The following is a 15173-nucleotide window of genomic DNA, read 5'->3' as shown; positions in this document are numbered from 1 at the left end:
TCAGGAGGTCCCCAAAGACCAGGCGCCAGCTCTGATGAACCACCTCCAGATTCTGAACTCAAGGGAGCTGCTTCTTGTCACCGTTCCCACTACCACAGCCCCCTTTGCTTTCTCTTCCAAGGAAAACTTCCCATGTCCAAGTTGAGTTGGCCTCTTTAATAACCTCATTTTAGAGTAGCCTAGGGATATATTCAGCTCTCTCTAAAGTTGCTGCAATTGTTCCAAGCCTCATGTGTTTAGAAATCACACAACCGCTCTCGTGGAAATAAGTCAAGTTGGAGAAAGAGTGAAGTCACACGAAACACACACACACACACATATGCATGCTCACATACAGAATGAAATCACAAGGAATGTCCCCTGCTGACCCCTCAGCTGCTCCCAACCATCTCGGATGACTTGTTCCCTGGCTCCTGGATCTCTGTAGCCCCACAGACCGACCCCCTTCACGTCCATGTGGATGACTGGACTGTGATCTGACCTGTGTAACTCTTACCCTCTGCTGTCCCTCCTTCACTTCAGGCCTCTCCCTTCCAGAACCTGGTCCAACCACAAGCCCTGACACTCTCCAGCATTGCTGGCAACAACCACCTCCAGGGCTTCTCACTCATCCACTTTCTTCATTTTAAAGGTAGTGGTGGTTTAGTCGCTAAGTCGTGTCCAACTCTTGGCGACTCGATGGACTGCGGCCTGCCAAGTTCCTCTGTCCATGGGATTCTCCAGGCAAGAATACTGGAGTGGGTTGCCATTTCCTTCTCCAGGGGATCTTCCCAACGCAGAAATCAAACCCGAGTCTTCTCTGCATTGCAGGCAGATTCTTTACCAACTGAACTACTTCATTTCAATGAATGTACCCTATTCTGCTTCTTTATGACCTCAAGCCCCTCTATTGGGCAATCATCTTCCCTTAATCTGTCAGCTTCTTTCTGGCTCTGGTTCCTTTCCCAGTCACTGAGAAAGCAATCCCATCCTGTAATCACTCTCCACCGCTCAAGGTGAAGGACAAGGTTGATCTTTGTCCTTGCTGGTATTCCAGCAACTCTGGATATAAAGCCTCATCCTAGCCTAGTCTCACCATTTCACCCCTCTGCAGTCACTCCTCAGCCCTAATGGGTAAAAACACACAGCCTCCTAGCCCTGTAGACTGGGGCACCCCTGGCCCAGCCTCAGGAGGGCAGTCAGCCATGTCCTGTGGTTCTTCATGCCTCCTGGCTCAGCCTCCTCTCCCCAAAGCTCTCTGCAGCTGACCATCACTTATAATGCTCTCGACAGACTCCTCTCCCCACATGGTGCTTTCTCCATCTCAGCAGATGACCACATGACCTACTACCAAGCAGGAGATGCAGGAGATGCAGATTCGATCCCTGGGTCGGGAAGGTCCCCTGGAGGAGGAAATGGCAACCTGCTCCAGTATTCTTGCCTGGAGAATTCCGTGGACAGAGGAGCCTGGAGGGCTATAGTCCATGGGGTCACAAAGAGTTGGACATGACTGAGAGACTGAGCACACATCCACCTACTGCCTGAGCAACAGATCTTTTGCAAGGAGGTCCTTCTGTTTATTCTCCCAGAGCAGTGCGTGAGGCATCTACAGCCATGTCCACCTTCTCCTCCCCCGCCTGCCCATCTCAGGGTCGGGAGGACCCTTCCTGTGCAAGACAGACCCCTCTCCTGAGTGCTGAGTTCCATCTCTGCACCTCAAGGGCATCAAGCTATCCCACCCCTCCTGGATCTTCAATCTGCCTTCTGATTCCTTCTGTCTTCTCAACATTTGCTCAAACCTCACCTCGCCATTAAAACAAGTGAATAGCAACTTTTCTCAATTCTACACCCCCACGCCTAGATTCTACCCTCATTTAACTGTGCTCTTTTTCAAACATGATCTATAAACTTACATCCTGAGCCCCTTCTGCCTACCCCAGCCATTCTCTGCAATCCGTGTCTATCCAGCCAACCCCCACACTGCCAAATCCAGTGATGCATTTTGGCTTGATTTCACCTACTCTTGATAAAGCATCTGGCACTGTCAGCCACTTGCTCCTCCGCCCCCAAGTCCCTTCCTCACCTCACCCGACCCCACTCTCTCCTTCTCTGGCCACGCTCATCTCTCTGCTTGCTCTGTGTCTGCTTCAAAATGCTGCACAGCTCTCCTGAATCACTTCCCTTGCAGACGCTGGTTTCAACTACCAGATATAAACCCCCAGCTCAAATTTCCAACCCTAAGGATGATTACCCTTCCCCCATCTGCTCTCACATATATTTCTCTCCTGGCACTTTGCATGTTGTGTCTTAATTGCTCATTTCCCTGACTGTCTCTCGCCAGCAGCTGGAGAGCAGAGAGGATGCTATAGCCCAAAAGCTCTTCTGCAAAGGGCCAGACAGTAAGCACTATAGGTTACACAGATATCACAGTCCCTCTTTGTTGAGGCTGCAACCACTCATTGATAACACATCAATGAATGGATATGACCGGCTTCCAACAAAACATTTTTTTATGGCCATGGAAATTTATATTTGACATAATTTCCGTATGTCATGAAATAATATTCTTTTAATGTTTATTCAACCATTTCAAAATGTAAAAATCATTCTTAGATCTTGGATAATAAAAACAGGCAGCAGACTCTGAATTAATTGTATCTCTAGCCTGTGCTCCAGGCTTGGGACACAATAAATACCCAATTAAGGTTGGCCCAATAGATGACTAATACTTGTTTGGCTAAACTGCCCCCAATTTCATGCGTGCTTAGTGGCACAGTTGTGTCTGACTCTTTGCAATTCCGTGCACTGTAGCCCACCAGGCTCCTCTGTCCATGGCATTCTCCAGGCAAGAATATTGGAGTGGGTTGCCATTCCCTTCACCAGGGGATCCTCCTAACCCAGGGATCAAAACAGCATCTCCTGCATTGTGGGCAGATTCTTTACCATCTGAGCCACCAATTGAGAGAGGTTAAAAGATTCACACTTTTTCCTAAGGAGGAAACAAAAGTCAGCAACAACAATATATTTGGTCTGCTGCTCAGCTAATCATGTCCATGTTTCTCCAAAAAATACTTGAACTGTACACGGTCACAGGAAGGGAAGGTCTGGGGTTGGGTTTTCTCTGCCAGGAGGAGGGCTGGAAGAGTGAATTCACTTTGAGAGACCGTTTCAGCACAGCCCTGAGGGCAAGGAGCAAAAGCAAGATTGCTTCTACTTTCTTCCCTGGAGTTTTAAAGGCAGCAGTATCACTAATAACCTGCTATGACAGTAATCTTTGGAAAAACTGGTAAACATCAGTATGATTAAGGCATAGACAAGCCTATACTTTGTACCTCCAGAGTAAAGAGATAATAACTGCCTACTTCTCACAGCATATAAAGGGTAAAGAGCTATTCTTCCCCTAATGATGTTGAATTACAAGGGGCCACTCTGCCTCTCCCTTCAAGGGCCCTGGCTAGATTCTAAGCGAAGTTGGGGCATTTCCTGGGGGCATGAAGCATGCCAAGATATTCTGAAATCAGGAAAAAAGATCTGGGCTTGTAAAGAAATTCTGCTCTAAGAAATAATTCTAAACAAACCAGGAGAGCATTCAAATCTGGTTAACAGCCCTGGCTGCAAGGGTAACAGACCAGCCAGCGTGGCCAACCTCCCAGCCCAGTCTTCCCCTGGGGAGATGTTTGAAGGGAAACCCAGAGGAACTCTGGGCTAGAGAAGAAGGTTTCTGTCTGCCCTAAGTCAGCAGCTGAGCCAAGGTCTCCCAGGTAGCCAAACTGAGATCCTGGAGGCATGTTGGTCCCCGATCAAATTATAGACTAGGAAACAGAAGGAAATGGAGCCGAGGTGGCTGACTGGTCCTTTCCTGTCTAGAGGGAAAACTGTGATAGGAAGATTCAAAAAGGAAGCACTGGGCTAATTGACTTTTCTAGTTATTTTGCCAAACACTTTTTAAGTTGAGCTTCTTTTCTTCCCACGTCTTATGATTCATGCAGATGCACCCACATCCGTGCTTCCTATGCAAATAGGTGTGAGACAAAGGCAACCGCAACCCCCACCATCCACTGCAACCCAGAGTGCCAAACAGGGCACGCAAGAAGCTTTCACATCCCTGTCCCCTCCCCAGGGCTGCATGTGGACCTACTGGCAGTCCAAGCTTGTTTTCCCGAGTGATTCCAGTGACTCAGATCCCAGATATGGTGGTGACTGGGGTGGGACAGGGTGGACTGTGTTGCAAGGTGGGTTTCTCCCACCAAAAAACTCTACTTCACGTGGATCTGAAATCTCATGATCAAAGTCGCTGACAGGTTTGAAAGAGTTGGGGCTGTGCGGTTGGGCAGAAGGTAAGAAGAGAAGAGGGATCCCCACATCCCACACAGAAAGCCTCTTCAGGTGGAGATGCCAAACGTCAGGTCAAACTGGACTCTGTGGTCCAGGCTCTCCGCTGGGAAGACCAGGCAAGAGTTGACCCTGGTGGGCATCCACACCTGCTCTGTGCCGGACCTCACAGGCCCTAGAGAGTCTGGTGAAATCGAGTGTACTCTCGGTAATTCTACATTTTTTGCCTGAAACTATTCGACAAATTTTATGTTTATCCATACATACTCTATAGCTTAAGAAAATGCTGTCTCTCACATGTCCACACTACTATATATAAAATAGATCAGTAATAAGGACCTATTTATAGCACAGGGAACTCAAATCAATACTCTGTAATGACCTATATGGGAAAACAATCTAAAATATCTGTATAACTGATTCACTTTGCTATATACCTGAAACTAACACAACATTGTAAATCAACTGTACTCCAATACATTTTTTTTTTAAAGAAGAAAATTCTGTCTCTCTATCACAACCCAGGGGCTGCACATTTTACAAACCTCACCAACAGCTGCCTTTTCAAGCACACCTCTGTTTCGTGATGACCCCATGTGACAAGGTAAGAGCTGGGAGCCCTCCAGGGAGTGCTCTTCAGTAAACCCATTTTTTTTTTTCCTGCTCTAAATTATTGTGGCATATTTCCATTCCAATACTAATTTCCTTCAGTAAATGTGTTTTTCACCTAAAATACTCTTAAGAAATATTGTCAACTTCTGAATCATGCTGGGAAGTGCCAGAAAGCATGGAAAATTTCAAACAGGGGATGGTTTCAATGTCATTTATATTTTGTTCAGAATGCATTAGGATTTTCTTCCCTTAGTTGATTCACTTTCTCAATTATGCTTCGCTTATGTAATTAGGTTGTATGTGTTGAAATCCAGCCACAGGAAGGAAGATGACCTAGAAGCATCATTTTAGGGGAAAACAACCCTGCCATGAAATAGACACTGGTCATCCTCCATGGCAAGGATTCATTCCTTGTAACCAAGACACTGAATATCCTGAAATTTTCTGTCAAACTTCTTCATCTTTCCTCATATAATATAAAAAAAAAAATTGAAAATTTGCATTTTACACTTCCCATCAATCAAATGTTAAACCCTGTGTTACTTTTAGCTGTTCTGCCTGAAGGCAAAAAAATAGAGACGTGAAGCAATGTCAAAAGCAAGAGAATTTGTGCCTTTTAAAGAGAATTACTGTGCCTTTTAAACTGTAAATACAGGTCTAATATCGTCAATCCAAGACCACAGGAATCTGTTGTATTTATTTGTTCTTCCAAAGTTCTAGAATGAAATGTGAATAAAAGTTATCAACTGGTAACTCTAAATAGTTTTCTTGCATTTGCCTGAGTAGCTTTAGCTAGATATATTATCAACTATGAAAAACAGATTTTCAAAAGGGCCATGATAGATACAAAAATTTATATAGATTAAAAAAAATTGTACTTGAAACTCAGGAAAACCTCATGTTGGAGAGCATGAAATTTCTGCAGAAGCAGCACTGTTCAGTATTGACTATAATTGATACAGAAAGAAGAAGGCACTTTGATCTGATCCTCATTCTAGTATGTCTGGGGTTATTTTTGAATACAATACTGAAATACTGGATCTGCTCTGAAGATCTTGGAAAGCGAAATCCAGCAGGGGTGATCCAGATCACTGCCTCCCAAGACTCCCGCCTTCTCCAACACATTCAGGAGCTCTGGGGTCAGTTTCTTCTACACCTATTACACTGTTAATGCTGAAAGGCATTCATGTCTCAATCTCTTTTTCTCATGTAGTAAACACTCCCAGAAATTGCTTTAAGAAAAATCGCTTCCCTTTGTAGCATGTCTCTATGGCTAATGTCCCAATTCTGTTATTGCTGACTCTCCTGATTATTCTATTTCTCAAATTCAAGTGCAAGCATGCAGAACAGAGGACGTACTCACACACACACACACACACACACACACACACACACACACAGATGTAACGAGCAGGAACCAGAACTACCTCGCAGGATGCTTTTGAAATAATGAGATAAATTATAAGATGGAATTTACACTGTCCTGCTCTTGAAAGCTGCACATGGTGATCCTGATGTCCCTAAAAGACACCAGACAGGACAAGCCTCACAGGAGCAAGGTCCAGTGTGGCCACTCCGACTTTCTTAGATAAACTTGTCCCACAAACCTAGATAGTCATGTGCTCAGTCACTCAGTCGTGTCGGACTCTTTGTGACCCCATGGAGAGAAAAGCCTGGTGGGCTACAGTCCATGGGATTCTCCAGGCAAGAATACTGGAGTGGGTTGCCATTTCCTTCTCCAAGGAGATGGTCATAGAATGGATTTTAAGAAAATCACTCTAATGGTGTTAAATACAATCCAAACTACCGATCACCATGTCAAAAAGGGAAACTGAAAAAGATCTCGAAGATATACATCAACATTGGAGAGGGGACATTTCTGCACAGGAAGTGACATGAAAAAGGGCAGTGGGAGGGAAAGGGTCTTTTTTTTTAAACTTTATATATTTTGCAATTGTAAACACGAAAGATGTTTTAATCTGAATATGTGTATATTTATATTATCTGGATGACTAACAAAATTTTTTAAAAGAACAACAGTGATCCAGATTTCTAAATTTTGTAGCCATAACCCTCATGACCCTCCCCTTATCATTCCAAGGAAGATACAGATCTTCCAGACGTGGCTTTGGCACTAACCTGATGTGTGCATGAGATTAGGTATAAGCACTGCTCCCTCTACTTCGGGAATCCCATGTAACAGGGAACTTGATGAGGCTTTCATTCTAGCTTACTGCTTCTATGAGAGAATGAACTCACTTCCTCAGGGTCACCAGACACGGAGGGACCTGGTAACGGCCTTCACTTTCCAGATGCAAGTTCATCAGATGACTCCGCATCCTATGGTCATATCTCAATCCCTCATTTCTTTGAGTCACTCAGAAACATATTCCTCTCGTGGTCCAAGCATCCTTAGAGGGACACAGCCAATAGAAGCGGGTGTGCTGTTTTTTCCACGTGCCATGTATGGAGCTGAGAACCAGGTTCTGTGCCCAGAGGCTTCTGCCAGGCATTTGCTTTTAATTTCTGAGTTGACTTATCTTTCTGTGTCTACTGTGCAAAACTTCTTAGGAGGGAGCCACTGTGAGCCTACTGTGACTATTACTTCTCCCTAAATTGCTGCCCCTGGGCTACAGCATCTTGGTGATTTAGATCCTTTATATTAGTTTTCCTAGTACACAGTCATCGTCTGAATGCCATCTACTTAAATATTTAAAAGAGCTCCCCAAATATAAGCTAAAGTTACATCTCTCTGTACTTCCATTTCCTTAAGACAGCTCCCTCTGACAGCTTTCTGTCTACCTCTGGACCACCACCCTTTCACTGTTAATACCCTTTTCCCAATCCTCTTGCACTCATTTTCACTTTATTCATCTCATGAAACAGTTACTTCATCATTTAGGAAGTACAACCTGCTTATAAAGACAAGGTGAAACTTGTTGATCAAACCCTTACACATTTACCATCCCATCATTTAGAAATCTGTCCAATGTGGTAGCCACGAGCCACAGGTGGTGGTTTAAGTGAAGTTTCAATAAAATTAAATTTAAGATTCAGTTTCTCATTCACACTAAGTACGTTTCAAGTGCTCAACAGACAAACGGAGCTAGTGTCTACAGTACTGGGCAACACAGATACACAACATTTAACTCATTGCAGAAAGTTCTCCTGGACAGCCCTGATCCAGGTCTTTAAACTATCAAGGTACCCAGACCCTTGGGAGAATTCAAAACTTTAACAGCAAGAAGAAACTGGATCTTGGGAAAGCAGATATATTAGTTGATAATAAATGAAAGTAACAAATTAACTTTGGGAATAAGTAAATTTCCCCAAGTTCTCTTTCTAAACATTATGTGGGCTTCCCGAATGGTGCCAGTGCAGGAGATGTCAGAGATGTGGGTTCCATCCCTTGGTCTGGAAGGTCCTCTGGAGGAGGAAATGGCAACCCATTCTAGTATTCTTGCCTGGAGAATCCCATGGACAGAGGAGCCTGGAAGGCTACAGTTCATGGGGTCACAAACAGTCGGACACGACTGAGTGACTGACTACAACACATTACTTACCCTGACTGGACTATCACATTGTTTTGATTCTGGAATAATCTTCTATGAATTCACAAAAATATTTTTTTAAGAAGAACATTTATGAAACTGTCAATCTGCTCCTTTTCCGTTTAGGTATAAATAAGTTTGAAAAGCTTAGACGAACAGGAATACGGGAATATTTCCAGCCACCTTAAAGCCTTCCAAATGGGGAGCCAATCTTACAGCCTCCAGTAGTGACAAGGGGACCATCTCCCCACGTGCCAAGCATCTCTCCATCCATCAGCATGCTCAGCTATCACTTCCCCATGAAATCTGCCTGAAACAGTTCCCTTCCCACATAAAACAACCAGTGTCAATCTCCCCCCGCTTTGTCCAACCACCATCTCCTGTGCTTAAGTCCATCACTGCACATCCTGCTGAATTCTAGTTACTTACATCTGTCCTGCCTGTGTGGCTGGGAGCTCCTAGAGGGCAGGAAAGTGACTGGCTTTCATTTGCATTCCCAGCACTTAGCACTGTGTCTGACACCTAGAAAGCTGATTGAATTGAACAAATTGGACACAAAGATGTATGCTTTTCACTCTGACTCTGGTCTTGCAGTCATGGGTATTTGAGGTATAATCAATGTAAGCTACTTTGTTACTGTCTGCATTTAGTTAGCAGACATTTTAATAAATTTGAAATGTTAGCAGGAATAATTACCTGCCATGATCCAGCTGGCTGTTGGTAGCCTACATGTATTTGCTTTCTAACTCTAATAGGTTTCCAATTTCTTGGGGGAAAAATAAGCTTTTCTCTGGGTCCAAAATGGAGAAGGAAATGGCAACCCATTCCAGTATTTTGGCCTGGAGAATTCCACGGACAGAGGGGCCTGACGGGCTACAGTCCATGGGGTGGCAAAGAGTCAGACACAACTGAGTGACTTTCATTTCACTTCTGGGTCTAACTAACGACATTGCAAAGTGAAATAAACACTGTTGTTCAATCTGAATTCTTTAATATTTTTCAAAATATACAAATAAATCATTGAATGATGGGATTTTGATTCTATGAGCCAAAAGACAATGAAAAGGATTGTCAATATTTAAAACCTAGATGAAAACTCACTCTCCAAAGCTTCTCCAGGAAAATGTCCACTGGTTTTTCTTCCTAAGAAACTTAACTTTATAAAACGGGCAAACACCCACACTTCGGAAGGGAGGCCCAAATATGTCTTATGTTGTCAAAAAGATCATTAGTTCCTATGTATGTGCTCTTAAAACCAGAATCCTAATAATCTTGATTAAAAGACTGACATCAGCAATCAGACATTAAGATTTAAAAACTCAATATTAAATGCAAGCTATGAAATTCAAGAAGATGATTTCCTAAGCAAGAAAGGCCTGTCCCTTTGAGAGCTGTAATAAAGTCAACTGCAATTCTTTTCCCTTCAGGTCAGATTGGGAGCCTAATGGTTGTTTCATTTTCCATCTCTAAATATCAATGGAATAGCACATTTTATAATTTTTATGTTGAAAGACAGAAAACACTATTTCTGAATTTGTTGAGGGATTTGTAGAACAATTCTGTAATCCGTCTCAATTTAGAGCCATACCCCAGAGGTTTATTTGAATAGAGAGCTGGAATTTCCAAATGCCTACATATGTATTATCACATGTAATGCAGATTGTTCACGTACATGATTAACCCAATTATTCAGGCCACTTCTGCTCAGTTTACATATTTTTCATGACATCTCCCTCCATTCTTTTTTCCTTCTTGACTTGAAATTTTTATACTTTTCTTTCTTACTAGTCTTGTGTTAGTAACAATGGAGAAAAGAAGAAAAAGAGGTGAAATTCCAGCTGGTCATAGTTTTTAAATGTACAAAGTTCTCTTAGAAAAACTGACTGAGAATATTGAAATTGCTGCTAATTGAAAGGCTTTTGTGAGTAGAGGTATTTCTTTAAGTGATTTCAAGTCTTTCAGTGTTTGTGTCTCATTCAAACACACTTAATCTACAACTCCCAGTTACATCATTATTTTATAATAGTCTTTCCCTTTATTTAAGTCTGTGTGCTATGGAAGCTTATTCTCTTTTTATAGGTGAGGGGAAAAAAAAAAAAGGAATAGAGAGAGACAAGGTCGACCTGTCCAAGCAGAGGCCAGGGTTGGAAGCCAAGGCACTTGATCGTAGGTCGAGTCCATTCCCTGAAGCCAGTGGCTCTCACATCATCTGCCTGTCGGTGAGTTTGTAAACACAGACGGTGGCTGGAGAGGGGTACCCTGAAGTGTTGGATTTGGCAGGTCTGGGGCGGGTCTTGAGAACGTGCATTTCTTTACAAGGTGCTGCAGATGCTGCTGCGGTCAAGGGTGGTCCTCGGACCGTACTTTCCTCGTTTTACACCCTGTAAGCTGTGCGCCACATCGGAGCAGGGGCTCTCCTGGGTAAGGTACGGCTGCTCTCCATGCCTGTCCGCTGGTGCCAACTGGTCACCATCGCATGCCTGTGGCACCTCATACACAACAAGTAGATGCTGCCTGAATCAGCCTCCGTTTTCCCATGGCACAAGGGAAGTGTGATTGGGCCAGTGAAACACGTAAAGAACCTTTTCTGTACCGTCTATTTTGGCTAAAGTGTCCCATCCTTTGCCTCTTCTGAACCACTAAATGTAATAAGTGAAACTAAGCGGCACAGAACGGCAAGGAAAACCGTCCCCAAGTCCTTACCCTTCCAAGGAGCCCTTTACGTCCTGGGCGGGGAGTCTGAGGTTGCCAGGCCACGACATAAGACCTCCAGGTATCTGTGTTCTCCCCGGACGCACACTATGGCCATTGACATTAGTCAATACCTTCCCAGCTTCGTGAGGGGATTTAGATGCTGTTCTTCCTTAGAAATTAAATGACTATCCTTCCATCACCCACCGCCAAATAATTTCAACTCCTCCTTCTTTATGATGCAAAATAAACCACTTTAAAAGGGCATTATCCTGTTCATTTTTTTTTTTTTTTCAGATTACTTAGGAACAGAGATGCTATGTTTTTTGAGAAAAGTGGTGGATTGTGGTGCCCCGGGCAGTTAATGAGCTAGAGAACCAAGATCACGTGAACCACCACATTCTAGGTTCGATCCGACTGATGGAAACGGTAAGAGCTGGAAGAAACGGATTACTGACAGTTTGTTAGCGTTGAACATCATGGTCTTACCTATGCACACTAGATCCATAAAACCATACATTCCATAGCAGATCTGAAAAAGGATGTCCTTCCTCTGCCACACTGCATAGGGGCTGAAGGCTGACCAGAGGAGCCAGGTCACACTCGCTATTAAGAACAGGGATCCTAGAATTACAGCGATCATCTGAACTTTCTCAACCAGTGTTATAGAAATGCTTTGCCACTAAAAGAAAAACAGAGGCATGTAAGAAAAAGTGCTGTGGATAATTTAAAAAGAAAAAAAAAACATTTTTAGCCCCATGTTTCTCTTCACGTTAGACCCTTTTCAATCTGATCGGTCCCCAAATGAATTTTTTTTTCCATTTCATTCAGTTTATAAAAAATAGACCAGTAGATAAAGATTAATGAATTGCCTCAACTTCATTATCTTCAGTAATTCACCACTCTGCAAATTTAATCTAGTTTTATTTCGATAACCATACTGAGTGTGAATGGCTGAGGAATATTTAGTACCGAGGAATCACATTGTCATCTTTCACACATGCATGAAATTAAATGCATTCTGAAGAAACATGGTGAGGACTCCTCTGCCTGAAAATTTATTTTGCTCTTAATACATTTGGCTACTGCAAAAAAAAGGGAAGTATCTCCTTTTGTGAAAAAATGTAAAAAGTAAATAAAGAAGCTATATAAGAACATCTGTGAAAATGTCATTTAACACACTGAAATAATTATAAGGAAACTATAAAACTGTATGTTATCTGTTATTGCTACATTTCATATGCTCAGATATTATTGGCTATTCATTATCTAATGAGCAATCCATGAAGCCATTCTCGTCAAGATTTAGAATTTGTATTTGAAGGAGTATCTTTGAAACTCACAAACTGTATAAGCAACCACCATTCAATGGAGACAATAATTTGGTGTCCAAAGCATTAACATTTGAGAGGATTTATTGTACAAATGATGAAAAATCTTTCAAGGGTGTTAACAACTTGAGAGAATTAATTAATCATGTTCTCACTTTTGCATCACTGAGACAGAAACAAAACTAGAATTGCTATTATGGTCTACCAGTAAGTCAAGCAATGAAACTCAAAACAACCTGCACAATCTCCTTGGGTGTGAGAGTTGTGGCTCTTACCACATATGGCTTGTCAGAAGAATTCCTAAACAGTTTAAATAACCTTTAAAAAAACAAATAAGCTTCAACACTCAGAATCCATTGGGTGAATCTGACAACCTCCTTAAACTCTTTACTTACCTGGAGTGTGAATATGTGATCCCCAGAAAGTCTATCACTACTCATAACTTCCCTCTCTCCCTCATTGCCTCAGTCTCTCACCACAAATAAGTTACATATAATGATTTTAAGCATGATTTGAACCTTGCATATTCTTAAGACACTATAAAATCTACATTTGTTAAAGATTAAATATCAAAATGAATTCAAAATACTTCATTCTCTCAAGTCACTTACTGGTTTCTCTTAAAAAAAAAAACAAAACCAGAAACAAATGACAAAGTTTGTAGATTCTATATTGAAGACATTTTTAATCATTTTAATATGAAGATTAATTTATTGAAAAGTGGTTATTTTTATAAATTTGCATGAATAATAACTGAACTAGTCAATATCATTTTATCATTACAAATAAATCAGTATTGTATTTTGAGCACGTATCTGAAGCTTTATTTTTTTTCACTATCTTCCTGACATAACATTAAGCACATTAATTTCAAATGACTAGGCATTTGAATTTTAAGCCATTTAAAATTTGGTGTTGCCAGCCAAGTATAAAGTATCAGTGTCTGTGGTCTTGTTTAGTTTTGATGCCCATTAAAGTCTTCATTAAATACAACAACCTGGTAAGGAACATAGAAAACTGCTTCCAACTAATCTCCAGCTTAGATGGATGCTAACAGGTCTGTATACACTATGTTAGTCTTTATCAGTTTATTAATCACATCACACAGGTGAAAACAAAGCATCATTTTAAACCCATGAGGCAAAGGTGTCCAATTTGTGTGTGTGTGTATGTGTGTGTTTGATTTTCACATGATGGGCTACAGGTTTCAAAATACATATGCCTGCATCACAGGAGTCAGAAAGTCAAAAGTGTGTGAAGAGGGTTCACCAGGAAGGCACTTTACATACTGATATCTATTTTCCTTTTGCCAGGAATCCTTTATGTTCCAGATTTATTATGTAATTTCAGTGGTGTTAAATTTGGACAGTTCAATGTTGTATAATTAATTATATTTTACTCCAGTTAAGCTTATTAATTAATTAGTTGATCCAGGCTGCCTGCATGACAAGTGAGTAACAACATGGTGGCCACAGACACCCTCGTAGGCATTCGGATTTGGGAGAACTGGTGGGGGGGATGGTTTTATGGTGCTGTGGTGTGTCCTGGGACAAGGAAGCTGGTGACTCTGGGTCTCAGAGTCCGCTGACTGCCAGGACGGGGAGACCATGCTCAGGTGGCAGGCTTCCCAAACTTGAGGCTCAGCCATTCCTTAACGAGAAAGGTGAATGAACAACAAGACAGATTTACTAGAAATGAGAAGCATACGGTATCGCTTATATTTGGAATCTTAAAAAAAAAGCCCTGATACAAATGAAGTTGTATACAAAATAGAAACAGGCCCACAGTCATAGAAAACAAATTTATGGTTACCAAAGGGGAAGGGTGGGGGAGGGAAGGGATAAATTAGGAGGTTGGGATTAAAATATACACACTAATATACTTAAAATAGATAACCAGCAAGGACCTACTGTATAACAGAGAAGTGTACTCAATATTTTGCAATGAACTATAAGGAAACAGTCTGAAAAGAATGCATATATATAACTGAATCACTTTACAGTACAAATGGAACTACCACAACACTGTAAGTCAACTAGACCCCAACAAGAAAAAAAGGAAACATTGATGCTTCACACTTGTTTGGTGTTACCAAATTTAAAATGGTTTAAAATTCAAATGTCTGGCTGTTTGCAATCAATGCATTTAAAATTATATCAGGAAGCTAGGATAAAAAAGAACAACTCTTGATTATAATACACCTGGAGGCTCAATCATTTACTATCAAAAATGATTTTTTTTTTGTTGTGGATATAAGAAGTAATTTGAGATTTTTGAAGTTTATTTTTAAAGAAGGACAAACTGCTCAAAATTTGTAATGAGCTCCCTGCAACTTTGGTTTTCTGTTACTTCACTAATAGTGCAAATGTGCATGCAAGTGTGTCTGAAAGTGCATGTATATTCTTCATATGCTAATGAACCTTAAAATTAGCACTATTTCACTGAACAGCTAATGAGGACAAACCGTTACTGAAATAAAATTTATGAAACCAATTATGAACTTAGAGATTGCTCTTTGAACACTGACACCATCTTGATAATTTCTTCACCCACTGTATACTGCTCTCTTATTTTTACCATTATGTGCAAAAAGTGGGATTTTTCACATTCTTCCCCTAGGAAAAATACTACTACTTCCCACCACAAGGAAACACTTCTTGCCCTGGAAGACACTCAT

At 41.6% G+C, this 15173-nt stretch overlaps 1 protein-coding gene across 1 annotated transcript in view; it reads right to left on the bottom strand.

Annotated features, from left to right (window-relative positions):
* Positions 1–15173, bottom strand: part of MARCHF11 (membrane associated ring-CH-type finger 11) — a 109309-nt gene that overhangs the window by 11995 nt on the left and 82141 nt on the right. Inside the window, exon 3 of the mRNA XM_061129411.1 lies at positions 11655–11847. Coding sequence (XP_060985394.1) covers positions 11655–11847 — 193 coding nt within the window. The remainder of the gene's footprint in view (positions 1–11654; positions 11848–15173) is intronic.

This window comes from Dama dama, chromosome 25, assembly GCF_033118175.1.
Source record: "Dama dama isolate Ldn47 chromosome 25, ASM3311817v1, whole genome shotgun sequence".
Taxonomy (NCBI): domain Eukaryota; kingdom Metazoa; phylum Chordata; class Mammalia; order Artiodactyla; family Cervidae; genus Dama; species Dama dama.
Note: the sequence above shows the minus strand (reverse complement) of the source record. Positions and strands in the feature narration are given on the sequence as shown.